General features: G+C 54.0%; 1 protein-coding gene across 5 annotated transcripts; it reads left to right on the forward strand.

Moving 5' to 3' along the window:
• The first annotated feature begins 345 nt into the window (after window positions 1-345).
• Window positions 346-27,915, forward strand: LOC102940473 (zinc finger protein 282). Of its 5 annotated transcripts, XM_037891374.2 has the most exons (11): window positions 346-711; window positions 2,197-2,545; window positions 3,500-3,901; window positions 4,459-4,585; window positions 5,261-5,374; window positions 6,582-6,695; window positions 7,124-7,243; window positions 12,511-12,615; window positions 13,476-13,589; window positions 13,909-15,626; window positions 26,660-27,915. In XM_037891374.2, exons 2-10 carry the CDS (start codon window positions 2,489-2,491, stop codon window positions 14,868-14,870), a joined length of 2,115 nt encoding a protein of 704 aa, XP_037747302.1. In that variant the 5' UTR covers window positions 346-711; window positions 2,197-2,488; the 3' UTR covers window positions 14,871-15,626; window positions 26,660-27,915. The 5 variants fall into 5 exon arrangements, with proteins under 5 accessions (XP_037747302.1, XP_037747303.1, XP_037747305.1 ...); XM_037891375.2 differs by lacking the exon at window positions 2,197-2,545 and having other exon boundaries at window positions 349-711; XM_027830557.3 differs by lacking the exons at window positions 346-711; window positions 2,197-2,545 and adding an exon at window positions 844-1,190.
• Window positions 27,916-27,955: the final 40 nt, after the last annotated feature.

The raw sequence follows: 27,955 nt of genomic DNA on the forward strand, positions 1-27,955 counted from the left end.
CAGCGTCGCTGCACCCTGAGGCTCTGACCCCGAAGAGCTGCCTGCCCTGGAGCGCTGAGCGGCGCGGGATCAAGGCTGGGCCCCCAGACGTCAGTCATCCGTGGCTCTATTTCTTTACCTTCTCCCGGCCGAGCCTTTCTCCGGGCGCTTCCCTGCAGCCCCAGGGGCTGGGGGCCCCCGTCTCCAGGGGCGAGGGGGAGTGCGGAGGACGGCGGGAGCCGGGGCGGGCGGAAGAGCAGCCCGGGCTGGGGCTAAAGGCGGGCGGGCTCGGGGCAGGGGGGCGTGCGGCGTGCGGCGGGGCCGCGCCCGGGAGAGTGGCGCTGGGTGAGGCCGGGGCGGCGGCCGGAGCCGCCGCAGGGCGCTGGCCCGGCACGGCCCCGGCTGGTCCCTCGCCTCGGCGGATACAGGACAAGCCCCTGCGCCCCGGCTCCTGCGCATGGACCGGGCCCGGGGGCGGCGGCGGGCTCGGAGCTCGCTGCGCCCGCGCCCGGTAGGCGGCACTGCTCGGAGCTCGCCGCCCCTGGCGCGCCGGCCGCCCGCGCTCTTCGCAGGACCAACGAGGCGGCGGCGGCTCCCTCCCAGGCTGCACTCGGGCCGCTCCCTCCCCAGCATGGCCGCGGGACCCGGCCCACGCCCCTAGCGAGCCCCGGCCCGGCCGCTTCCCCCAGAGCCACCCAGCGCGGGGCCATGGCCGAGTGGGCCCCCGCCCAGGTAAGGGAGCGCCGCGCTGGGGCCGGGCCCGGCCCGCGGGCTGAGCCGGGAGCGGGGCTTGGCCGCAGCCCGGGCGCGGGGACCGGCCCGGCTCGTGCCGCGGGTTGCGGGGGGGCTCGGCGCTCCTGGCAGCACGGGGCGGCCCGGGGGGGGGGCTGCGAGTCGCCCCCCGCCGCATAGCCCGCCGAGGGCTGTCTGAGCGGGTTATTTCCCTCGTCCCGGCCCTTCTGGGCGATCCCAAAGCGCCCCGCCGAGAGGCAGCCCCCTCTGGGGGGCAGGACATCCGCGGGGGGCCGCAGCAGCGTGGGTCGGCCTGAGCAGGGGCAGTGGGGTGAGGCCTTTCGGCGTTGGAAGTGCCCTGGCCGCCTTATTGTCCACGCGGAACAGCGGGCGTGGGGGGACTGCCTTGCCCCTGCCGGGATTTGAACCTTTGGATTCCGGCTAGCTGGGGGCTTCTGGGCCGGATGGTGCCGCCGCAGGTCAGGACTGGGAAAGGGACACCTGGGCTTCACTGGGGTAGGAAAGTTGTTTTCAGCTGGGCTGGGGAATCAGCAGCGCTCCAGACTCTTGCCCGGTTGGCTCATTCCCTGAAGCATGAGTCCTTCTTGGGAGGCTTTTATGATTCATGGGAATGTCCAGGCCTTTCTTCATCCTCATTGAGCTCTTGGCTTCAAACATATGTTGTGGCAGTGAGTTCCACCGACTTACACAATTTTGTTTGCTTAAAGTAATTTAGTTTTCACTTTAATTGACCGTCCCCTTGTTCTTATGCTCCGAGAGAAGGTGAAGAGGGGTTTCTGATGCACTGTTTCTAGACCATTCGGTATTCTGTAGACCTGTATCGTCTCCTGCTCTGTCTATACTAAGCATCCCCAAGCTTTTCAATCTCTGAGGAAGTCTTTTTCAGGCCTGTAATCGTTTGTTGTCCATCTCTAATCCTCTTCTACTCTGCTTATTTTCTCTGAGAAAGAGTGACCAGAACTGACCCCAAGAGTCCAGCCAAGGGCGTCCCATTGAATTGTATGATGACGTAAAAACTAGAGCTGGCGGAAAACACAAATTCAATTTTGCAAAAAAAATTGTAGGTTTCAAAATTTATTTTCATTCTGCATCAGAAGGAAACGGGGACCTTTTGAAATTTTCTGTGAAAAAACATGAATGAGAGATTCCCTCTAGAATAGCCAATAGCCCAGTGGTGGGATGTCAGAGACCCCAGTTCAAATCCCTGTTCTAACCATTGGGGTGAGATGCTCTCTGGTTTTGACCAGCAATTCCATCCTAGACCCGGGAAACCTTCCTGACAAAAGTTTCCTCAAAACGGATCCATTTCTGTGAAAAATTTTAGGTTAGACAAACCAGCATTTTCCAGTCGGGGAAAAAGTTTGTTGAAAAATTCTCAGCCCACTAGAACAATAATCTGCTCAGTATAGTTTTCAGTCCTGCTCCTCGTGCATCTGACATTGTCTTTGCTTTTTCTGATCACAGCTACATGTTGATTTGGTAGACTGAAGTTTGGATTTCACACAGCATGCCCGGGAAGCTCAAAATACATCCTCCAGAGTGGGTTACATTGTGTCTGTCAACAAGGAATTTCGTCTGCCCTTGTGCCGCCCATCCGCCAAGGCTGGAAACGTCCCTCTTGAGTCTTCTTTAGTCCTGACTAACTTGAATTACTTTTGCCATCGTCAGACCTTTGCCCCCTTTTCCCAGTTAGTAAATATCTTAGTCACTGATCCTAGTGCAGATCCGTGGGGCACCTCCCTCTTCACCATTTGCCATGATGGAAAATTGGCCGTTCATTCCTGCTGGCCCTGAAAGGTCTGCCCAAAGCCAGGTAGAGTCCATAGACTATGGCTTCTACTTTTCTGCTAAACTCTTTTGCTCTGTGTTGCCCTCATCCTCCCAACATGCACCCTCCTCATTTGATTAGTCATCTGTTGTGTCCTGTCTCTGACCTGTAGATTGTGAGCTCTCTGGAGCAAAGTCTCTGTCATTTTTCTGTGCAGCATCTACCACTACGGAGCCTTGATCCTCGGTTAGGCTTCCTAACTCCTGCTGTGATAACAATGAGTGGAAAGACTCCCATTGGTTTCAGTGGGCTTTGGATCAGGTCCTAACTGGTGTTAGTGGGAGCAAATGACTATTCCAGCTATCCCACTGGTGAACATGGTATAAATACCTAGATAGGCTCCACTGAAATAACTGTCACCCGCGCACTGTCCTGTGCTCAATGTAACATCAGGGAGGTGTTTTGTTTGGATGCCACTCAAGTGCTGTGTGCTTTGTTTGTTGTGACTGAAGCTAATTTCTGTTGTGTCCCCTGCACATGCTCCCTTCCTCCCTGGGCTGTGCTTCTCATCTATCACGTTCTCTTCTCCCCAGGCTTCCCTGGGCTGGCCTGGCCTGGCTGGACATTCCTCTGCAGGTTAGAATGTTGTTGTGGGAGGAGGAATTCGCTACAATAGGAACTGACCTAGTTTGCCTCTTTTCCTTTTGGCCAGTGGATATTTGCCAGTCTTTCCACTTTCTTTCCAGTTGGGGTTGGAAGCCCAAGTAGTGAAGTGGGGAAGTATGGCCTTGCATTTCTAGATTGGCTGGCAACAGGATGCACTGGAATTCACGGATGAGAGCTTGAGTTCCTGAGAGATCCAGGCCAAATCCCAGCCAGTGAGGTTCAGATAAACACTGGGATGTTTGGATCCTGATCCGCATCCTCCCTGATCCTTTAGCGTTTTGCCACTGAATAAACACGACTTCAGCCGTTGTCGATTTCTCTCCCTACAAACAGATTCAGGAATGGAACGTCGAGGCGCAACATCTGCTGCCTTTGCAGCCGCCCCTTGTCCCCGAGCGCGCTCACATGAGAGAAGCACAGCTGCACACGGCAGAGGCCTCTCTCTGGACTGTGGTGGCCACAGTGCAGGCCATGGAGCGGAAGATCGATCTGCTGGCCACGCGCCTGCTGAGCCTGGAGGGGAGATCTGGGACGGCCGAGAAGAAATTAATAGACTGTGAAAAAACAGCAATGGAGTTCAATAACCAGCTGGAGAGTAAGTGGGCCGTGCTGGGAACTCTGATCCAGGAGTATGGGCTGCTGCAGAGGAGGCTGGAGAATGTGGAGAACCTGCTGAAGAACAGGAACTTCTGGGTCCTGAGACTCCCCCCAGGCACTAAAGGGGAGGTCCCCAAGGTAACGATACCCCAGCTAGTGCTGAGAAGCATGTGCTGAAATGTTCTGTGATATCTCCATGATGTGTAGGTCCTTGTGTTTACTGCTGTGGAACTGCTAGGAATGAGGAGGAGCGGTAATGCTGGATAATACGGTGGGTCAGTGTAACTCCGCTTTCTTTCCTGTGAATCTTTGCGTGACATTGACGTTGGGGGAAGGTGTTGGCTTGGTGGCACTGGAGACCGACGTCTTCCTGTGTCTGAGAGGAGCGGGCAGCGCTCCGAGCTTCCCTCTGCTGTCTCACCGCAACCCTCTCCTGGAAGAACCATTGAACTAGAGCAGTTCAGCCTCCATGGCCCATTTGGTCTTTGGCGTGTTTGTTGAGACTGCCAACAAAGGTGTCAACTGGCACCAAAAGAGATGCTGACTTTGGCTATGTGGACACTGTTCCCTGGGCGTTGGACTGAGACTCCCAGCTTACACAGGTAGATTTTTTAGGGCCCATTGCGATTGTCTGGTCTGACCTCCTGCCTAACGCAGGCCAGTTCTACTGACCTCCCACACGCTTGTGATTGCAGATGCCGGTGACGTTTGTCGACGTGGCTGTCTATTTCTCTGCGGAGGAGTGGAAGAATTTGGAAGACTGGCAGAAGGAGCTGTACAATAACCTGGTGAAGGAGAACTATGAATCTTTGAGCTCGCTGGGTAAACATGCGTTTTCATTGCTTACCGGACTGTGTGTGTGATCTGTGATGTGCCGGAGACAGCCCCAGCTCCAGGCAGAGCGCAAGGCCTTTTCATTTCAGCCGGGGCGGTGGCTAGACTTTCCCGAAGGTTAGCAATTAGACCTCCAATCCACACTCCACTCCCATTTAATGGGAGAGACTCACCTGCCCTGTCATGGGTCCAATCCATCCGTCTCCAGGGTTTGTTGTCTCTGGAGTCGTGCTTGCTGACATCAGGGCTAAAATTGCCCCAATACTGATCTTTACTTGTGCATGTTCAGCATGGCTCTGCATGGCGCTAGTGAAAAATCCGCTTTGTTAATGCGGAGCCAGGTGAGTAGAGTTACAGGCGGGCGTTGCTTGCCCTGCCTTGGACTGGTTTGAGCTTCTGTAGTTTTATGAATAGGTGAGTGGTTTACCGTTTGTACTTTGTGAGCTCCTCTCCATACGGAGATCTTCAAATTTAGAGCACAGCCCACCTTCCCCTGAATGCTTTACCTTCCCACAGGGTCTTTGTCAATAGCTTTTGCTGCAAAGTTCCCCCCGTCCCCTCCAGTGACGAAATGGGGTTGGCTTTAAATAAATGAAAGGTCTCTAACAATCGCACGCTGTAAAATGAAACATTGGGTTCCCCTGGTATCTTTTCTGTGAACAGACCGTACCCGTTCCAAAGTGGACCCCGAGCCCCGGATTGAACGAGGGGAAGAGCCACGTGTCCAAGATCAGCAGAACTTAAAGGAGAGAGAAATCCCTCCAGAGCCCTGCACAGGTGAGGAATGAGATTCGAGCACTCAGAGGCAGGGAGTGGAATGCGAATTGCAGCTGATGTGTCTGTGTCCCGTTCAAGGCCTGTTGGTGTCGCTCATGGTTTTCCTCCAGTCCTGACTTCTTCGGCTCTTTTTGGTCTTTTAACCATTCAGGACACCTTCCCGTTGGTGTACCCTTTTACTTGGCTACACTCCTCAGCCTCTCACTGCTCGCTCCTTATCTCTGGTGATGGCTGTACCGTGGGCTCTAGACCACTTCTCTTAAGGCATAACTCCTGCTCCACTTCGCCAGGGGAAGTTATGAAGGCCAAAAGTATAACTGGGTTCAAAAAAGAGCTGGATACGTTCATGTAGGATAGGTCTGTCAATGGCCATTAGCCAGGAGGGTCAGGGACGCAACTTATGATCTGGGTGTCCCTAAACTTCTGGCTGTCAGAAGTTGAGAGTGGAAGACAGGTGGATCATTCCTTGATTGCCTTGTTCTGTTCACTGCCCCTGAAGCTCTGGTACTGGCCCCTGTTGGAAGCAGGATGCTGGGCTAGATGGACCATTGGTTCGACCCGCTATGTGAGCTCTTCCGTAATGGGAAAGCAGTGATTTCTAGCTGGTGAGCATTGAGGCTTAGAGTGAGGACTCCTGGGTTCTGTTCCTAATTTTGTCACTGACTTGCTGTGGGATATTGGGCAAGTCACTTAAGCTCAGATTTTCAAAAGTGGCCTCTGATTTTGGGGGTCCCCATTTTTTAGTGCCCAACTTGAGACCCCTCGTGTGTGATTTTTCAGAGATGCTGATCACCTGGAGCTCCCATTGACTTCAAATTAAGTTCTGGATGCTCAGCACCTGGATAATGAGTTAGTTTAAAGTTAGGTCCCTATTGGAAAGTATAGGCATAGCTGCTCTGTGCCTCAGTTTCCCCACCTGTGGAAGTGATCAGTGCTTAATACTTAATTACCTCACAGGGAGATTTCGGAGCTTAATGAATTATTATTTCTAAAGCACCGCAGCAGGTCCAGTGATGTCACTTCCACGCATAGCACGATGATATGCTGTGTACCGTATTCACCCCTCAGCCAAGAGCCTTGCTAACACGTTCGTGTCGATTCAGAACATGCCCCCTCCGGAGTGCGGAAGCGGCATTGCTTTGAGATGGGTGCAAAGGGTTCAATGGCCGATACACGAACCTCTTCTAATTCTCTATCCCTCGAACAGAATCCCTGATGTCAACGCCCGACATTCTGTCCCGGATCAAACAAGAGGAGGGGCCTTTTGCTGGGGAGCAGCAGTTCTCAGAGGAGAGAGGAATCCCCGCGGACCCCTGCGCAGGTGACTAATCGATGCAAACAACTTGCAAATAGTGAGTGTGAGAGAGAGCAGGAAATTGAGCACAGTTTCCTCTCAGAACTCTGCTGGTTCTGTAGCTTTGCTCGTCCATTTCATGGGTCTTGTCCTGCCACTGACTTGTTGTACGACCTTGGGCAAGTCACTTGAGGCCCAAATTTAGCAGCCTCTGATTTTGGAGGGGGGGGGAAGGAGGGGAGGCCTCCATTTCGTCCTAGGTGCCAGCTTCTTCTGATTCTAATCCCTCCTTTTTGTGAGCAGTCTGACCTCCAGGGCACAGGACAGGTCTGAATGGCCTCGTGCACCTGTCTGCATCCCTTCTGGCTCCCCCCAACGCAGAGACCGGCCATCCACTTGAGAGCAGAGTGTTCTGTGGGTATTAGAAAGCAGCGTGTTCTCATTTTCTCCCTCAGGTGCAGACGCTCTCATTTCTGCCCAGGACTTTTTATCCTGGATTAAGCAAGAGGAAGAGCCCTGTGTCCGGGATTCGTGGGAGCTGGCCGAAAGAGAAATCCTCACTGGCCCTGGCCCAGGTGAGCAATGGCTTAAAAGAAGCCAAAACCAGGGGCTAATGCGCAAAAATCAGCAGTCCAGCTGCCCCTTGGGAGCACTCCTGCAGTTGGGAAGGTTTGTGCTGTCTTCGTGGCAGACACCAGTTCGTAGATTTTTAAGGCCGGAAGGGACTAGTGTGATCGTGTCGTCTGATCTCGTGTACAAAGATGGCCAAAGAATCTCCCTCCAAGTGATTCCTGCAGAAGCTTCCTGATCGGTCTAGATCTGGGCAGCTTCCCTCTTCCTTCCTTCGTCCGCAGAGTCTTCAGCTGGCTGTGGCTGAAGCAACATCAGGCTGGGTCTATGCCTGAATGTTCGGCAGGCATAGCTGTGTTGGTGAGAAGTGTGAAAAATCTCACACACACACACCTGTGCCATCAAAAGCCCCAGTGTAGACACAGTTATCCCAGCAAAAAGTCTCTTTGCTGGCATAGCTCATTTCATTTGGGGAGCGGGTATCCGCATTCCTGGCGAAAGGACGCTACGAGAGGGTTTGCTGTTGGAGCCGGACCCTAGTACAGTGACCGACTCAAGGAGCTCAGTGGGTTTAGCTCGACAAAGAAGAGGTGCAGGGGTGAGTTGATGACAGTCTGTAAGTACCTCCATGGGGAACCAATATCCAGGCTAGCAGAGACGGCAGGTCTAACACAACCCAATGGCTGGAAACTGAAACTGGACAAGTTCAGACTGGCAACAAGGTGCAGTTTCTAACAGTGAGGGTCGTTAACCATGGGAATGTTTTACCAAGGGTTGTGGTGGGTTCTCCAGCACTGACCACTTTTAAATCAAGATGGGATGTTTTTCGAAAAACAATCTGCTCTAGGGTTTATTTGTGGGCAGGTCTAGATGATCACAGTGGTCCCTTGGGTGCATGCTGTCCTGGGGCTGTGGTGGGGAGAGAGGACCCCCTTCTCCCCCCCCCAGCCCTCTCTCACCACAGCAGCTCGGGGCTGGGGGAAAGGCGCCTCGCTCCGGCAGAGCTGAGCTGGGCCGAGGGAGGGGCTCCTCTCCCCGGCAGCTCCGGTGGTCCTGGGCCAGGCCGGGGGAGGGGCTCCTCTCCCCTGGCGGCGGCAAGTCTGGGGCAGGTCTGCGCTGGGGCTGGCAGGGAGGGGTGCCTCTCCCCGCCACAGCCCTGAGCCCCTGCCCGGGTTTAGTAGGCAGCTGCGCGGCCGTGCAGCTTAGAGGGAACTTAGATGCTGCCTTCCTCTCCTATGCACTATCCGAGATGGCCCGGAGCTGATCCCTGCGCAGAGCGCCTGCGTGAGGCCTAGTGGGGAACTTCCCCCGTTGTTTAGTCCCAGGGCAGGGTTGCGTGTGCGCAGGTGACTAGAGCCTCAGTGATTATAGCTGTTGAGAAGCGATTAAATGCTTTTTCATTTCCGCGTCTGCCACCCGGAATAACCCCTGTTTCAGATACCTCTGCCGTTGGCCAGAGACCTTGGAGTCTCGTGGTACATTCCCCCAGCACCTGTTCAACTCCATGTGTGCCCAGACCTTGGGAGACGGCTGCTCCTAGCTAGGTGTAGGCACCCATCTGGGAAGTTTTGGCTTTAGCCTGCAACTGGTTAACGTGCTCAGCTGTGAAAGTACGACTTGGGGTTTGTTTGGTTTTCGTAGCTGAGTGTCTGGCTGGGTGTTTCCAGCGATGAGCGCTCCTTTGGGTTTTGGTGGCACCTAGACTCTTTAACTGAGATTGTGCTGGGCTCTGCACGGCCACGTAGCGAGAGACAGCCCTGCCACGAGAGCTCACGAGCTCCATAGACCAGACAGAGAGAACCCCATTGTACAGATGAGGAACTGAGTCTCGGAGAGACGAATGCCTTGGCCAAGGTGGATGTGACAGAGCTGGAAATGAAACCCACATCTCCTGAGTGCCAGCCCGGTGCCTGTTCGGCTGAGATCTTAATAATATGTTTAGAGTGGAAAATGGGCACAAACAATCTTTTCCCAAGCCAGAAACCTTTATTAGCGCTCCACTGTCTGATCACCATGTGACGGAGGGTCGTCACGCCGCTTAAAGTGTGACTGGAAGGCGCTCAGATACTGTGGCGATGAGGATGGTGTAAGGACCTGCCTAGAATAGAGTAGAACTGGGACAAAAGATGCTCTGGAGGGAGGAAGTTGGGACTCCTGGGTTCTCTCCCTATCCCCAGCCTCTCCTTTGGGCAGGAAGTTGGGAGGGAGCATACAGTAGGTGTTAGGAGCTGGGACCCAGCTCTCCTGGGGTGCTCAGAGATTGAGGCCAGTAGGGACTGTTAGCTCATCTAGCTGGAGGTGAAGTGGTTAATGTTTGCTGAATTTTTTGTGCTCCTCAGTTAGGAGATGTGATGGGGGGAAAGTACTGTTATGACACATTAAAACAAATGGGGATTTTTGTCCTGCTGCCCTGGCCCAGGCCCTGTGAGGACTGTCGGGAATGATCTGCAAAGCCCTGTTTCCTATGTGGTTGGGACCAGAGAGTGCTTTGGGTGGCGGTGACCCAATTCTCTCTGGATGAAATCCACCCCTGGGCCAGATACTGACCCTCTCTCCCGGGGCTGGGGCTGGCCTTCTTCAAGCAGCTGGATGTAACCGAGAGAGCTCAAACCCTTCTCACCGCTGGTCTCCATCCCAGGTTCATCCTAGCCCAGGCCACTGAGACCCTCGGCTCCGTGGGACCGTGCTGTGGATCGGGGCCTTTTCCCCCAAAGAGCCAGGGATGAGATTCTCTTTCTTTCTTCCGGCAGGCGACGGGCTCATGGTGAAGTCGGAGGAGCAGCGTCACCGCCAGGCAGGCCCGGAAGAGCTGGGGCTCCTGGGGGGCTCTGGGGAGCCGCTCTACCAGGCCCCAGCCTACGGGAGCCAGCGTGGCTCGGTGACGCAGCAAGCCGACCCCGGCGAGAACAGACTGAGTAAATCCTTCCGCTCGGACGGCAGCTTCGGCGAGTTACCGGGCACCTTGATCCCGCGGGGAGCCGGCATGCTGGGGGAGGAGCGGCCGCACGGCTGCGCCGAGTGCGGGAAGAGCTTCAGCGTGAAGAAGAGCCTGAAGATCCACCAGCGGAGCCACGCCAAGGAGCGGCCCTACGCCTGCGGGGAGTGCGGCAAGAGCTTCAACTGCCACTCGGGGCTGGTGCGGCACCAGATGATCCACCGCGGCGAGCGGCCCTACAAGTGCGAGGAGTGCGGGAAGTGCTACAGCCGCAAGGAGCACCTCCAGAACCACCAGCGGCTGCACACCGGCGAGCGGCCCTTCCAGTGCGCCGCCTGCGGGAAGAGCTTCATCCGCAAGCAGAACCTGCTCAAGCACCAGCGCATCCACACCGGGGAGCGGCCCTACCAGTGCGGGGAGTGCGGGAGGAGCTTCCGCTACAAGGAGTCCCTCAAAGACCACCAGCGGGTTCACGGCGCGGAGCTGGGGCCCCCGCCTGGGCTCCCGCAGGCCCTGGGCGCTGGGGATTAGATCCTGGGACTCCGTGGACTAGACCACATGGCAGCTCGGGACTGGGTCGTAACCGACCACGAGTTAAATCCAAGGCAGCGAAGTGAAAAACCGTGCCAGAAACAAAGCTTTTACCAAATACGTCCGCGGGGCGCGAGGCAGCCGGGGTGTCTGGCACGTCCTCGGAGGAACCCCCAGCACGTTTTTCATACCCATCTCCCATCCCCTGGACGAGCCCCTTCCACGCAACCTGCAGAGAGAGCCGGAAAGGCTGGTGCATGCGCCGAATGCTGCTCCCCGCCTTCTCCCACACCCAGAGAACAGCCACGTCCCTTCCCGTCCCCCCGAGTCCCCACTAATGTCCCGCTCTGGTTCTAAACCCCCCCCATGGTCTCACTCCTGGGTCTCTTCTCTAGAACCCGCTTCCTTTCTCCCGCTCCACACCCACAGCGGCAAGATTGTGTGAGAGCCTTCTTCTCTGCAGCTCCTGCCCCCAGAACTGCCTCTCCCCACATTTCTCCTCCCTCTGGATGTAGATTGATTCTTTCTCACCCGTTGCTCTGTGTCCCCGCCCCCGTTGTTTTTACATTTTAATTTCATAAGCGTGCAGTTAAACTCTGTCAAGTGTTTGGCGGTGTAGTTTTATATGGCAGATGCAATGCAAAATAAAGTTGTGTTGGGCTGTTCTTGGTGTTGGATCGTTCCTACAGCTAACCCTGCGCAGCTGGCCAGCCCCATGAAATCCTAGGGGAGACCGCTGGCATGAGCGCAGCAATGCGCTGCCTTCTGGGTTTTCACACTGAGGGTGGCCCACCAGGGCCGGCGCACCCTGCCCGGATTCTCGTTTGCTCTAAAGCTCTGCTAGTGTAAAAGGGCCGTGATAGCTCCACCCGCTTCCCAAGCTCCTTTATGCCACCGGAGCGGTGGCAGGGCTTCCAACGTACATGAGGATCCGGCCCCTTTTTCTCCATCGGAACCTACTGGAAACTCCCTCCTCGCGGGTTTGCTTCCGCCCACGTTGGGGGCAGTGAGAGCGCCACTGGCATCCGCGCCACGCTGTCACAGCCCCCCACTTGGTCCCCACGAGCTGCCCGCTGGGATCACCGGAGCTAGGGCCGCTACAGGCCAAACGAGGCAGAAGCACATCACAACCTGGCACGTGGAAGTGGGTGGTTCTGGCCCTGTCGGGTTGTGCTGATCAGCAGGGGTGTTATTAGAGTCCTTGGACGTGTGCGGGGAGACCATGCTAACCAAGAACTGGGTATTGGCACAGCAACATGCCCTTAAACCGCTGCTCCCTTCCCCACAAGCTGGCCGCCCCGAACTCTATCGTTTCCTTATTTGTTAGCCTGGCGGATGCGAGCAAACACTCTGTAATCTCCAGTTAGGAGCCGCCTCACCTGCATGGCCCACTGAATCCATAGGACTTCAGTGGTCCCTCGTGCTGGCCTCTGCACGCACAGAGAGGAAGCCCCTGCTACAGCTGGCTACCCGAGATGCATGCTGCAGGGGAAGGGTTTACCACCAATCTCCCGTCCCCCCAGTGCCCAAGAGGTGGTCCAGAGTCTCCATGGACCTGACTGGCTGATGTGTGTATGACCTTGCTCTGATCTGGTCTGTGTTGGGCCTGCGCCCATGTTCTCCTGTTGGGGGTCCTTCTGGTGCATCTTGTCCCTACCCTAGTCCTCACTGGCTCAGTCATTGTGTCTCCTCAGTAGAGTTCTTTGGCCTCTGGCAATGACAGGTTCTTGGTTCCAAGTCCTCGTAACGTGGCAGGGACCCAGTGACTGATGGTGAAATGTAACCGCTTCTGATGTCCTTTTCCAGATGGTGCTATTTCCAAACGTTACCTCCTGTCCTGGACGGAAGAGCCATGTGTCAGGGACCGGGGGGACATAGCAGAGAGAGAGATCCCCACGGGACTCGGGACAGGTCAGTAATCCACCTACGGTAGCTGGAGTTGGAAAGAAAAACAGACCTAACCAAATCCTCCTAAACTCCTATATAAGGAGGAGAGAGGAAGGCCGGTGCAGTGGTCCGCCTGTAACTCCAGAGATCTGAGTTCATTCCCTGCCTGTGAGAATCACGCTGTGCCACGGTTCCCCATCTGCATAATGAGGCTAACAGGGCTGCCCCTGTGGGAGGATAAATACAGGAAAGGTTGGGAGGTGCTTGGGGCCACAGGTGAAGTCTGTCCCCACAAGCCAACGGCTCATGGGGCTGAGGCAGTTACGGCATATCGGTTTCATAGCCAACAGTACGCGAAGAAGCGCTGTGGTCAGCATCACGTGCCGCTGCCTGGGACTGCCCTAAGCCAACCAGGGACGCAGTTTGCAGCTGGGCGAGGTGGCCTGAGCAAGGCGCAAACCCACGGCCTTCAGGCTTGCAGTGGAGCACCTTAGCCACTCAGCCGCCGCCCCTCGAACTGTGGCGGAGCCGTAGGTAGAAAAGACGGTTGCTGTCGAATTGCTCCAGAGTCTCACTGCGTCCCGTAGCAGCTTCCTGATCCCTGTACAGCAGCACCCCCGCAAGGTGCCAGTGCTTTACACGTAAGCCCTCCCCGTAATGGACCATCGCGCACGGCTTCCCACCAGTCGCAGCTGCTAAACCTGCCATTGTGACCTTTCAGCAGGTCTCAAGCCCACCCCGGTTTCCTTTGGCTCCGGATCCTCAGGTGTGTCCAATTAGCCCACCCCCCAGAGAGAACGCCACTGGGCGGAGCCCTGTTTCGGGAGCTGCTTTTCTGATCTCCGTGGGACGCTTTGTAATGTTGTTCTCTCTCCTGCCAACAGAATCTCTCATTTCCCCCGCGGGAGCTGTGGCCCGGACAGAAGAAGGGGAAGAGGCCTGTGTTGGGAGCCGGCAGGACTCCGGGGAAAGAGAAACATCGATGGCTTTGAGCACCAGTGAGTGATAGTTTGAATGTGGCCTTTTGGCCCATAGCTCTTAACAGGCTTCACAAACTCTAGCTAATGAGAGAAGGCAGCGCTCAGGATAACGGTCAGACCTTTCTCCCCATCCCGCACGGGTCAGTTTAGATTCTGTCTGTCTAGGTGGATTCTCAGATGGCCCTTAGCAGCATAGTACTGGAGCTCTTCAGAGCAGGGATGTCTCTTATCATGTGTTTGGACCATGCCAGGTACAGTGGGGACCTGATCTCGGCTGGAGCCGAGCGGGGGCTCGTTCTCCTGGCACAAAGGTGGCTGGATTCTCTCTGTGTTCCAGGTGGGACCGTGACCAAAACGGAGGCGCAGTGTCTTGAGGAGCATCCCCCCCACCGCGAGCAGCACCAGCTGATGTCGGAAAGGCGGGTTTTCTGGAGTCCTGAGCAGAGAGATCCCTGGGATGCCCACGTGGTGGAGGATCAGTGCGGAGCTGCGCTCAGTAAATCCTCTGAGCAGCCAGTCCTGCTCCCAGCGTCAGAATCTCCGTTGCCCTCCGCGGGGGCAGGATCGGGCCCTGGGTGGGGCAGAGTTCCCTGCGAGAGCCGAGATGCGGCTGCCCCTTACGTCGGGCGGGCAGGAGAGAGGCCCTTTGTCTCGAGTGCCGTGAAATCCCAGGCCTGCTCCCCGGCAGATGAGCCGGTCCAGTGCGAAAGGAGCTTCCCCCAGCCCACGCGCAGCGGGCAGAGGCCCTATGCCCGCAGCGAGGGCGGCCAGAACGTCAAGCAGCGGCAGAACCTGGTTATCCACCTGAGAACCCACGGCAAGGCCAAGCCCCACCAGTGCGGCCAGTGCGGGCAGAGCTTCCTCCACCGCTCCCGGCTCACCTACCACGCCCGCATCCACACCGGCGAGCGGCCCTACCCCTGCGCCCAGTGCGGCAAGAGCTACAGCCGCAAGGAGCACCTCCAGAACCACCAGCGGCTGCACACCGGCGAGCGGCCCTTCCAGTGCACCGAGTGCGGGAAGAGCTACGGCCGCAAGGAGCACCTGCAGTACCACCAGCGGCTGCACACTGGGGAGCGGCCCTTCCGGTGCGCCGCCTGCGGGAAGAGCTTCATCCGCAAACAGAACCTGCTCAAGCACCAGCGTGTCCACACCGGGGAGCGGCCCTACCGGTGCGGGGAGTGCGGGAGGAGCTTCCGCTACAAGGAGTCCCTCAAAGACCACCAGCGGGTTCACGGCGCGGAGCCAGGGCCGGCCCCCAGCCTGCGCCCAGGTGCCTCTGTGCGAGAGAGGAGCTGAGGGGAGGTCTGGGAGCTGATGGTGATACTCAGCCCTTGTGCAGTGTTTCCCCTGGGCTGGGCCCAGAGGAGCCTGGCTCTCCCCAAGCGGGGGCAGGAAAAGTGAAAGGACTTGGTCACGCAGAATCGAACTTGGGTCTCCTGGACCCCAGCCCTGTGCTCTAACCACTAGACCACATTGGTTTACTCTAGCAGGAAACTTCTTGTGGCTAAAACCCTCTGTGAAACTGAGCTGAGCACATTTCTCCGCACTCTTCTGCCCCCTCTGCTCATGTAGACCTGGTCTCTGCCACCCGGAGCAGTGTCGCAGCTACGGGCATCACAGCCTTCTCCTCTGCAGCTCCTGCTGCCCTGAACCTCTCCAGCTGCTTTCAGATCTCCTGGGGATGTAGGGAGCCATCCTTGCCCTCATCCCTCTCCCTGTTTCTCTTGCACAATGGAGAATAAAGTTTGGCTGAATTCTGCTGGACTAGGCCTTTTTTTCTCCCCAAGCCAAAGGCAATTCGGGCAGCTCTCTCCTGTTCTCACAGCAGGGCTGTCGGCACTGGGGAGCCAGCACCGGCGTGAAGAAAGAACCGGGCAGTGGCGTCGGGGGAAGTGGAGCTGCATGGATGACGCAGCCGGCTGAATTTGCAGCTAACGTGTTTCTCTGGCCTTTGGGTGCCTGGGAGCGCCCTGCATGCCGATGCAAAGGTTGCCGTGCTCAGGAGAACTGCAGCCCCCTCCTGCAGGGACGCTGCCCTGGTGCAGTGCTGGGGTGAGTCCCATTTGGAACGGCTGCAGCCCTTCTGCATTAGGGGTTTGCACCATTGCAGCTACACGGGCGCACGTTGCCCAGATGCAGCTAGGCCTAACTCTCAGTGACACGGGGACCAGAAGCCGGCAGCCGCTGGCACCTTGTCCACACTAGCACTCCCACCACGGTGGGCAGCGCTGAGGCTGCAGTCACTCCACCTCGGTAGGCTGGGAGCGGTGTTTTTCCCAGTGGTGAACCGCCACGGGCTGCCCGGCTGCCCTTTGTGCCAGGGAAGTTTCCCTGCAGAGGGTGCCCTAAGGTGGGCCTGCAGTGGTAATCGTGCAATAGTCTGCAGGGTGGAGGCAAGGGGAGGAGGAGAAATGGGGGGAAAAAGGGACCCCACTAGCCGTCCTCTCTGGTGTCCCTCTCATGCGCAGACCCAGAACATTGCACCCGCGGGCACCGCGTTGGGGACCCTTGTGCTATGCTGTGCCGGCAGAGCCCCCAATGGAGATAAATTTTTTTTTTTTTTTCCTACCAACGGGTACCCCATGTCCCTGAACGCCGTTCGCTAGGCCAGGACAAGGCGGGGGACGTCGTATCTTTCACTGGACCAACTTCTGTTGGGGAGAGAGACACGCTTCCGAGCTTGTCACGGCTGAAACCTTGTCTCTGTCCCCAACAGAAGTTGGTCCAATGAAAGATCTGACCTCACCCAGTTTCTCTCTAGTATCCCGGGACCAACGTGGCTACAGCAGTGCTGCATATGAGCTCTGCTGCCAGAAACGGTTGATCGTTGCATCTACGCTGGGGGTTTTGCCAGCATAGCTAGGGGGTGTGGGGTTCCCCCCACCCCGGCACTCCTAGCCAACATAGCTATGCTGCCAGAACTTTGTAGCGTAGACTGAGCCTGCATATGACAGGCACTTGGGAAAATGCAGCTGACGCATCTGGGGAAAAAGGATCCAATGGGAGGGAGAAATCTACGAAGCAGCAATGACTGAATGGGATGTAGGGTAGGCAGCAGGAAGCAAATTAGACCCGAGTTTGCAATGTGATAATGGCAGCAAAACAGGCTGATCTGAGTCACCAAATCACACTGCTTGACATGGCCAGTATCCACCCTGATCTTTCCCCCTTCCCTGGTCTGCGTGCTTTGCTCTTTGCGGGGCCCTATGTGGGTGCTCCTGGAACTAGTTGTTAAGAGCAGCATTGCAATATTGAGGTGCGTATGGGAAGGTGGCCCCTCCTGGAGCAGGGGTGGGTCTGGCCCTGCCTTGGCTGCTCATGGAGTCCTGTGGCCAGCTTTACGCATGGCAGTGCGGACACTGCTAAACTGGAAGGCCTTCAGAGAAATGCAGCTCTAATAACCTGGGGGCTGGAGGAGCTGAGCTCTGAGGAATGACTGAGTATGAAGTGTGGAGTTTGGCTAAACAGGGACCAGAGGACTCCCCTGCCTCTTTTATAATGTGATACTTTACAGCTCTGTGGCACAGGGCAGACACAGCCCCCTTTCTGTCCTGCTCTCTAGCAGTGGGTCAGCCCTTCACCACTAAAGACCATAAGAATGGCCATAGAGGGTCAGACCAAAGGTCCATCTAGCCCAGTATCCTGTCTTCTGACAGTGGCCAGATGCTTCAGAGGGAATGAACAGAACAGTCAATTTATCAAGTGATCCATCCCCTGTCATCCACTCCCAGCTTCTGGCAGTCAGAGGCTTAGGAACAGCTAGAGCATGGGGTTGCATCTCTGACCATCTGGGCTAATAGCCATTAATGGACCTGTCCTCCAGGACAGGCGTCCCCAGTGTGGTGCCTGCAGGTGCAATGGTGCCCGCCGGGGCACTTGTGTGTGCCCGCAGGACACCGTGCTGCCGAAATGCCGCCGCCAAGCGCGGCCACTTGAGAACCACCCGCCAAAAGGCGGCCAAGAAGAGTTGCCGTTTCTCGGCGGCATTTCGGCAGCAAGGCTTCTCTCCGCTGCCAGTTCTTGGCGGCATTTGGGCGGCGGGGTGTTTGGCGCCCACCACAGTCTGTTGGGAATAGGAATGTGCTATTCCCACAGAATGGTTGGGGACCACTGCTCCAGGAACTTACCTACTTCTGTTTTGAACCCACTTATAGTTTTGGCCTTCACAACATCACATGGCAATGAGTTCCACAGGTTGACTGGATGTTGTGTAAAGAAGTACTTCCTTTTGTTTGTTTAAAACCTGCTGCCTGTTAATTTCATTGGGCGACCCTTAATTTTTGTGTTATGTGAAGGGGTAAATAACACTTACTTTCTCCACACCAGTCAGGATTTTATAGACCTCTATCATATCCTCCCTTAGTTGTCTCTTTTCTAAGATGAACAGTTCCAGTCTTTTTAATCTCTCCTCATATAGAAGCTGTTCAATACCCCTAATCATTTTGTTGTTCTTCTCTGTACTTTTTCCAGTTCTAATAGATCTTTTTTGAGATGGGGCGACCAGACCTGCATGCCGTATTCAAAGTGTGGGCGTACCATGGATTTATATAGAGGCAGTATGATCCTTTCTGTTTCTGGCCTTTTCCTAATGATTCCTAACAGTCTGTTCGCTTTTTTGACTGCCACTGCACATTGCACAAATGTTTTCAAGGAACGATCCATGATGACTCCACGGTCTCTTTCTTGAGTGGTAACAGCTAATTTAGACCCCATCATTTTGTATGTTTTCCAATGTGCATAACTTTGCATTTATCGACCGGATGGTATTCACGTGAGTTCTGGAGGAACTCACATATGAAATTGCAGAACTACTAACTGTAATATGTAACCTATCGCTTAAATTGGATTCTGTACCAGATGACTGAAGGGTAGTTAATGTAATACTGATTTAAAAAAACAAAGTCTCCAGAGGTGATTCTGGGAATTACAGGCCAGTAAGCCTAACTTCAGTACCAGGCAAATTGATTGAAACTATAGTAAAGAACAGAATTATCCGACACATAAACACAATCTGTTGGGGAAGAGTCAACATGGCTTTTGTAAAGGGAAATCATGCCTCACCAATCTAGTAGGATTCTTTGAGGACAAGGGTGATCCGGTGGATATAGTGTACTTGATTAAAGAGTGATCTCTCCATGCAGGAGAAAAGTCACCTGCAGGAGGAGATTGTGCATAAATGCATGGTGTGTGAGAAGAACTACCTTTGTAAGTGTTACCTTCAACTGCACTATACATCCCACACAGGGGAGAGCAAATGGAGCGAGTGTGGTAAAACCTTTAGCTCCAAGTAATACCTGAAGGCACAGCAGAGAATTCGCTGAGGGGAAGAGCCCTTCCAGTGTGGGCAAACATTCACATTCCAACAAACCCCGTAATCCCACCCAGTTTGTCCCCAAGGGGAGCCACTACACAAAGCCTCTAAATGCGGGAAAAGTTTAAATCCTGTTGCACCAGAGACTTCACTACACAAAGGAAGCCTATAAATGTCCAGTGTGTGGTAACTGCTACAGTTCCCGGCATTATCTTTCGTTGCACCAGAGATCTCATGTCGGAGAAAAAACGTGTACAGAGTATGGTTGGAGCTTCATCTCCAAGAGTTATTGGCGCAAACACCAGCAATGTCACGGGCAGAGAGACTGTTTGCATGCACGGTGTGTGGGAAGAGCCTGGATGCTAAGAATGATCTCCAGGCCCATCAAATCACACATGCAGGCGAGGAGGAAGAGAAGCGTACAAATGTCACCTTACCAAACACCTGAAAACCCATCGTGGACAGGATACCCTCCAGTGCCCCGAGTGTGGGAAAAGCTTCATTTGTGAGGATTATCTGCGCGTCCATCAGATAAAGCACAGGGTCAAATAGCCGTATACATGTTCCCAGTGCAGAGCTTTGTATACAAGTCCATACTTGATGGGCATCAGAGAGGAGAGAGATCTCCAAGGGAAAGGCTTTTCTTCCAAAGCAACAGGAGTTCCACACAGGTACCGGTGTCCCGACAGCGGCAAGAGACCTGCTTTCAGGAGCTCTTTGTCCAGCACCTGAAGTCACAGAGGGCAGGATCCAGCCCAATGCTCCGGGTACGGTAAGAGCTGCCATTCCAAGCGCTGCCTCTGTGCGCTTGGGAGGACCCCCAAGGAGGAAAGGCGACATGGATGCAGCGAAGGAGAGAGCAGGTTTAGGGTTCAGAGGACTACCTGGCCAGGTATCATGGCCTCCATGTGGGAGACAGATACCAAGGTACGGAGTGTGGGAAGAGCCGCCGCTCCTGTGTCCGCACCAGCGCATCCGCTCCGGAGAGCGGCCACGCGGGCGCGCCGGGTGTGGGAAGAGCTACCTTCAGAAGCTGCATCTGACAAATCATCAGTGGAGCCGTGCTGGAGAGGAACCAGATACATGAATGTGGGAAAGGCTTTGCCTCCCGAAGCGCCCTGAGCATACATGGCCGGGATCGCACGGGAGAGGGGCCTGTGAAGGAGCGTACTACCCCTGCCAAGACAGCCTGGGGGTAATAAAACAGGTCTCTGCCCTGCCCTGGTGCTGGATTGTGTAAACAGGAGCAGGAGAGCAGACTGGAAGCCATGCAAGGTGTAGTGGGCAGTTTGTTTTCTCTTTGGCTCCTGGCCTGGGGTCCGGTCTTACTGGGCCTAGAGACTTTAGGAGCTCAGAGCTAAGGGCCTGATGAGCTGTTGTTACAACTGGTCCTTTGCTGAGGCCTCACCAAAGGGGACTTAGTTTGTTTTAGCTTCCCCTTGTCTGGATCCTAGACAGTGAATTTATTGACAACCCACCTGGGGAAATGAAGGCAGAGTGCACCTGCAGTGCCACAATTGGCCACGAGGGGGCGTGCGGGGGATGGCACAGGGCCATTGGGAAAGCGTCACTGTCAGCTGCTCTCTCGGCACGCATGGAGCGGGCAGAGACCGTACTACTGTGCCCGGTGCAGGGAGGGCCATGCCAGCAAGCAGGGCCTCGTTACCTTTGCTAGCATCACCAGTCAGGGCCTGCAGCAGAGCCAGTCTCCCTGCCACCGAACGGGTAGCAGAGTGCCTGATCGACTGGAAGAATCAGCAGGCCAGCTCACAAGCCCAGCGGCAGGAGCAGCTCGGGGGCTGCTCTTAGTATTTGCCCACGGCTCATGATGGCTGCTGCACCAGCTGGTTCCCAGCCCGGCCCCAGACGCTGGGAAGCGGGGTCGGGGTCTTGCCCCACTCTGCATGGTTCCCGGAAGCAGCGGCATGTTCCCGCTCTGGCTCCTATGTGTAGGGGCAGCCAGGGGGCTCTGCGCACTGCCCCCGCAGCTCCCATTGGCCGGGAACCACAACCAATGGGAACTGCAGGGGCGGCGCCTGCGGACAGAGCAGCGCACAGAGACGCCTGGCCGCACCTCCACTTAGGGGCCGGAGGGGGGACATGCCGCTGTTTCTGGGAGCTGCTTGAGGTAAGTGCTGCCTGGAGCCTGCCCCCGACCCCTTCCCGCACCTCTGCCCCAGCCCTGATCCCCCTCCCACCCTCCGAACCCCTTATCCCCAGCCCCAACCCAGAGCCCGTACCCCAGCCAGAGCTTTCCTGCACCCCAACCACCAATTTCATGAGCAGTTACGGCCCGCCATACAATTTCCATACCCAGATGTGGCCCTCGGGCCAAAAAGTTTGCCTGCCCCTGACTTAGTGGGTTTCAGTCTGGTTCCTCGTGGACCGCTGTTCAGATCTGGCTCTGAAACCAGCTCTGGGAGAAGGAGAGGAACAGAAATCTGGCTGTGACGTTACCCCCCCATATTCTTCATAGAAATATTGTTAGGATGCGATTGTGGCATAACTAAGGTATGTTCCATGCAAGATGGGTCATGTGCGGTATCAATGGAAAGGTTGCGATTTACTGAATGTGTTTATCCAATTGGTAGGCATGTATCATTTCTGTATCTGAAGTTAGGAATATTGTCTATGTAACTATTACAACTGTGGGTGTACTTGGGAAACGCCCACCAGACTGTAAGCAATCAGCCTTGATGGGTCATTAGGAAGAACAGGGTGAGGAAACCCAGGCAGGTGGAAAGGGTTGGCTCAGTGGGACCCCAGCACATCAGGTGGCACCCCGAAAGGGGGGTCCAACCCATCACACTGACCTTTTGTCAGCATTAAATCCATTTTAAAAGCCAACAACAAAACGAAATAAAAAGAAAAGGAGTACTTGTGGCACCTTAGAGACTAACCAGTTTATTTGAGCATGAGCTTTCGTGAGCTACAGCTCACTTCATCGGATGCATAGCATATCATGAAATGAGCTGTAGCTCACGAAAGCTCATGCTCAAATAAACTGGTTAGTCTCTAAGGTGCCACAAGTACTCCTTTTCTTTTTACGAATACAGACTAACACGGCTGTTACTCTGAAACCTGTCATTAAACAAAAAGAAATGTGACCCTTTGAAATCCTGTGCTCTGTGTGAGTCTATCTTCCGCCATCAGGAAGGCCAAAGCTAAACTGAGGACTTGAGTACTCTGTGAAGACTACATACAGTTTATTATTCAATGTTTTTGTTATTTGAGTGAACACAGATTGCAGCTGTGCTCAGAGACCTCACTAGAGAGAGTGCCCCATTGTGCAGACACAGCTTAACAAACAGGCCCTGCCCTGTGGAGTTTGATTGCTTTTGAAATTTAAAAACTGCATTTTGTAATGCATTGTTCATCAGCGGATATCGCAGTCCCCCCAGTGGGGAGAGGAGGACCATGAAAGGCAATATGGGGTGTCCTAAGGCATTGAAAATTGTATTACAATCTAAAGCAAAGACAGTCTCGGCCCCATCCCAACGCCCTGCATGTCCTTAGCCGTGTGTCGTCTCTCAACTGCTGGAAACAGACGCTTCTATGCATTTCATAAGCTTACTATTGACACGGTTTGTGTTCTTTCCTTTTATAGTACAGCGATACTGTTCTTTGACAGGGTAAGAAGCCTTGTGGTTGGGGGGGAAGCGGTAGATGTGGTATATCTTGACTTTAGTAAGGCTTTTGATACTGTCTCACTTGACCTTCTCATAAACCAACTAGGGAAATACAACCTAGATGGAGCTACTATAAGGTGGGTGCAAAACTGTTTGGAAAATATTCCCCGCGAATAGTTATCAGTCGTTCGCAGTCATGCTGGAAGGCCATAATGAGTGGGGTCCCGCAGGGATTGGTTCTGGGTCCGGTTCTGTTCAATATCTTCATCAATGATTTAGATAATGGCATAGAGAGTACACTTATAAAGTTTGCGGACAATACCAAGCTGGGAGGGGTTGCACGTGCTTTGGAGGATAGGATTAAAATTCAAAATGATCTGGAGAAATGGTCTGAAGTAAATAGGATGAAATTCAATAAGGACAAATGCAAAGTCCTCCACGTAGGAAGGAACAATCAGTTGCACATGCACAAAATGGGAAACGACTGCCTAGGAAGGAGTACCGCGGAAAGGGATCTGGGGGGTCACAGTGGACCACAAGCTAAATATGAGTCAACAGTGTAATGCTGTTGCAAAAAAAGCAAACCTCATTCTGGGATGTATTATCAGGAGTGTTGTAAGCAAGACACGAGAAGTAATTCTTCAGCTTTGCTCCGTGCTGATTAGGCCTCACCTGGAGTACTGTGTCCAGTTCTGGGCACCACATTTCAGGAAAGATGTGGACAAATTGGAGATAGTCCAGAGAAGACCAACAAAAATTAATAAAGGTCTAGAAAACATGACCTATGAGGGAAGATTGAAAACATTGGGTTTGTTTAGTCTGGAGAAGTGAAGACTGAGGGGGGACATGATAACCGTTTTCAAGTACGTAAAAGGTTGTTACAAGGACGAGGAAGAAAAATAGTTTTTTTTAAGCTCCAAGGATAGGACAAGAAGCAATGGGCTTAAATTGCAGCGAGGGGGGTTTAGGGCGGTTAAGGCTACATCCCTCAGGGCGGTGTTGTTCCTACACTGGCAGATAAACTCCTTCTGTCGGCGTAGGCTGTGTCTACACTAGCAGGCATAGGCTCCATAGTGTAGACATAGCCTTAGACGCGATTTCCCTTAGGCCCTGTCTGCACGAAGGACATTGGCCCTGCTGTAGCTCCATCCGTGTAGCTCAGCCACGGCAATCCCCTCACGTAGAGGCGCTGGACCAATCCAACCAGTGGAACGAACGCAGTGGAACGAACTTCGTTCTGTTAGCAGATTAAGCGGCTCTGGCCTAAGCCTGACTCTGTACTAACCCAGTGCCTGGGCCATTTGCCCCAGTGTTACTACATCAGGGCAGTTCTCTCGGGGACGATTTCCTTAAGGCAGTGTCACCCCAAGCCCTGAGCCTTGTTTAATGCTGGACAGTGAGAGGGCCACCCTGACACCTTGGACTCTTGGACCCCTTTATTCCATCTAAATTAACACAACAGGCAGTTAAAGTGCGACACATCAGAGCGCCCTACAGTTCACACCCACGTGGTCTGGACTGCCATGTAGACAAGTCCTAAATTAGAGCAATCAAGGCAGAGAGCAGCCCCCCTTGCTATCTGGCACTGGCTCCCTCAGAAGAACTGGAATCACAAAACTAACAAGGCAGGACAGCGTCCAAGTCCGAAGAGCAAAGGAAATGAATTGGACAGCCGTCTGTCTTGGATGCCGAGGATCAGAGGGGTAGCCGTGTTAGTCTGTATCCACAAAAACAACGAGGAGTCCGGACTATCAGGGTTGTTTGGGCATACGCACGCCCACGCCCTGCTCGTTTCCGGAGAGCTGGTTGAATGCTGCCTGACCTGTCAAAGGGGCCGAGACTGAGCTGGACTGTGCCAAACAGCGCCTGGCACACTGTGCTCCAGAAAGGGGAGCTATGCATCAGGGCTGACTGGTATAGTGAAGAACTGAGCATTACCCCAAACCTGGCCATGCAGGAAAGAAATCACACCGACGTGAGCTGGGCTGCTGAAATCCTTCGCGCGAAGGGCCCGTTCCAGCACCGCTCCGTTCAGAGGGACTCTTGCGGTCGAGTCGAACAGGACTTTGATCCAGCTCTAAGAAGTGAGATGGCAACAGGAGCTAGGCAGTGAGGTGCTGCCAATATTTTAGCAAGACGGCCCCCGCCCCCCATTCTGTGCTAACCCCATGTCCCGGGGCACATGTGCAGCAGTGGAGGGATGGGGGCGTTAGGAATTTGTGCCCTACGTCAGCAAAGCAATTCATGACGTGCTTAACTTTAAGCATGTGCTGAAGTCCCGTTCAGGTGCAGGGACTCCATGCAGCTGACCCCGGCCTCATGTGCATCCCCTAGGATCTGTGGAGCAAACCCCCCAGCCTATTCCATGGGAAAGGCACACCCTGTGGACTGATGTGGGGGGAGGGGAAGGGGATCTCAGTGGCTGTTTCCTCCCACAAAGGCCCCTCTAAGGGGTGTTTCCACAGGGGGAAGATCTCACTGGTTCGTTATTAAAGAAAAGCTGCACCTGCTTTCCTCAGCCTTTAACTCTCCCAGGTGGGTCCACTCACCAATCGCCCCCAGCCAAGCAGCCTTGCTCCAGTCGTCTCCCTCCCACTCAGTCACTGATTCTAGTTCACACCCCTGTTCCCTCCAGCAGCCGGAGCAGGGGTGCATGCTGGAGGGGGCGAGACCTGCAGTGCTAAAGCTCCGGGAGTTCCAGTCGAGAAACGAAAGCTGCAGCTGGCAGATGTGAAGGGGAGTCAGACTGTCAGATGCCCAGAAGCCCTGCTCAGGTAGGAAGCTGGTGTGTTTGATTCTGGGCAGTGACACACTGAAGGGGGAATAAAAGTCCATCCCCTGGACACTTTCCCCTCGCGTTCCTGGCAGTGTGTGACACTGCAGAGATTTCCTAGAGAGACCAAACTGGGGCTCCGAAAGCCTTTTACACGGATGCTAAAATCTCAGTTGACTCCCAAATGCTGCTGGCTTGGGGGGGCACACAGAACCCCCGAGATTAGGCGGCGTCATACGTTTTGGGGTCTAGGTATATTGTGCATTGGCAGGTGTAACTCTCGCCCCATTGGGAGGGCGGGATGCTCCAGCATGGACCAGGCTGCAGGGCATGGCTGCAGGCAGCCAGCTGGAGTGATGTGGGTGAATCTCGCTCTGTCCCTCCAAAACTGCAGTCCACCGGTTTTCACAAGTAGCCTTTTTCCCATAACACACTGATGTGAGTCTGAGCAGCCTCGGGGCTCTTTCATCCCAGAGACTTGTGTGCAGGGTGACCAAGGCTATCGGTGGTTGCCCACGGGTAGGCTAGGTACCAGCCCTGTTTTCTGCAGCTCAGTGTGTGCTATTTCACTGGTGAGCAATAGTCATCGACTTCCCATTAGGGTCCCTAGCAGCATGCTTGGGGGAGGCAGGAGCCTCAGAAGCGGGGACAGTGGGGGGTGTTGGGGGAGCCAGTGGGGACAGGGGTACTGGGGGAGCCAGGGGTGACTAGGCGTGGTGGGGGTTAGTCTAATATCATTCTGGGGTGTATTAGCAGGAGTGTCATAGGTAAGACCCAGGAGGTCATTGTCCTGCTGTCCTCAGCACTGGAGAGACACCAGCTGGAGAACTGTGTCCAGTTTTGGGTGCCACAGTTTAAGAAAGATGTGGACAAACTGGAGAGAATCCAGAGGAGAGCAACAAAAATGATCAAAGGTTTAGAAAACCCATGACCTGTGAAGGAAGGTTTTAAAAAACAGGATATATTTAGTCTTAAGAAAAGAAGATTGAGGGGGACCTGATAAGTCTTTAAATATGTTCACGACTGTTATAAAGAGGACAGTGAGTAATTGTTCTTCAGGTCTCCTGAAGGTAGGACAAGAAGTAATCGGCTTAATCTGCTGCAAGGAAGATTTAGGTTCGATATTAGGAAAAACTTTCTAGCTCTAAGGATAATTAAGAACCAGAAGAGGCTTCCAAGGGAGGTTGTGGAATCTCCATCGGTGGAGGTTTTTAAGAACACCTGTCATGGATGAACTAGGTTTACTTGGTCCTGCCTCAGCACCAGGGGCTGGACTAGATACCACTTGAGGTCCCTTCCAGCCCTATATCTCTATGATTCTAGGATTACCAATACCTCCCATAATAATGTCTTGACCCTCTTTTTATTGCAGCAGATGAGAGGTTCACCAAATAAACCAAAACAAAGAACCACCACAGGGAATGTGCTGAACAATTAGACCTACTCAAAATGGCCTCAGAGAGAACCAGTGAAACCATTATGGGAAGCTCTGAGAGGGGGAAAGCCTGCAAGAGTTAGAAGAAATCCAAAAAGTCGTCAGAGAAACCCGGCAAGAGAAATGGACCCGAAGGCTGCAGAATGTGAAAGGGGAAGCCACGCAACGGTGAATCCTTATAAATGTGGGGAATGTGGCAAAAGGTTCAGACTGAAACCACTTCTTCAAATTCACCAACTAATCCATGCCAGAGACAGGCCCATTCCTCATACGGCGAGTGGGAAAGGGTTCTGTAGGAAACCAAGTCTTGACGAACCCCGGGGAATGAATACAGGAGACCGTCTGTAAATGTACCGAGTGTGGGAAATGCGGCAAGCACTGAGCAATGCTGGAAGTCAGGCCCTAGGCAGTTAGTGTTAGGCAAGCAAAAACTGTGGCCTATAATTATTAATGCTCCAAATACAAAGCACTTCATAGGGCCTAGATCCCAGCAGGTCTGTTGTACTAGAAATACATGGCTAGCGGGCTGGCTGCCTTCAAAGTGAGTTGTGGTGCTCAAAACCCCTGACAATTTGGCTCAGTGTTTGAACTTCCCCAACTCCCATGTATTACATACGGAACGTGGAAAATATATTCCAGCGGGTGATGGGTTCGCTAACAGAAAACAGATAAGGAAGCCTCATGAGGCAGAGGGGAATCAGTTCTGACCAACCAGTCTGCTTTCAAGCTATGGCCAGAGGCTTTAGTATAACCATTTACCACAGAGTATTTCTCCCAGACACTCAACCCAGGAATTGCCATACCTGTTCAGACCAATGGTCCATCCACTTGTGTATCCTCTCTGCTACAACGGCCAGTGCCAGATACTTTGGAGAAGAGTGAGAGAAACCCTGTAATGGACAAGTATGTAAAAATGTGCCCATACTATGGAGGAAAATTTGTCCTAAACCCGTAATAGTTGGGTTATGCCCTGAAGCACAATCTTTTATCACCCTCATAAAAAAATCTGCCTTTAGATAGCTGTGGATGTTTGCTAATATACAGCCCTGTTTTGATTCTTAGCCTCTGTGATATCTTGGGCCAGTGAGTTCCACAGATTAATTACACGTTGTGCTTTTAAAACAAACAGTTTCCTTTATTCATTCATATTTCTGTAAATAACTCATCTGTAAATAAAACACAAGCACACTGCACTTTTTAAACATTCATTTTATATCCATAACAGCTAACGCA

Source organism: Chelonia mydas, chromosome 2 (assembly GCF_015237465.2).
Source record: "Chelonia mydas isolate rCheMyd1 chromosome 2, rCheMyd1.pri.v2, whole genome shotgun sequence".
In the NCBI taxonomy this organism is placed as follows: domain Eukaryota; kingdom Metazoa; phylum Chordata; order Testudines; family Cheloniidae; genus Chelonia; species Chelonia mydas.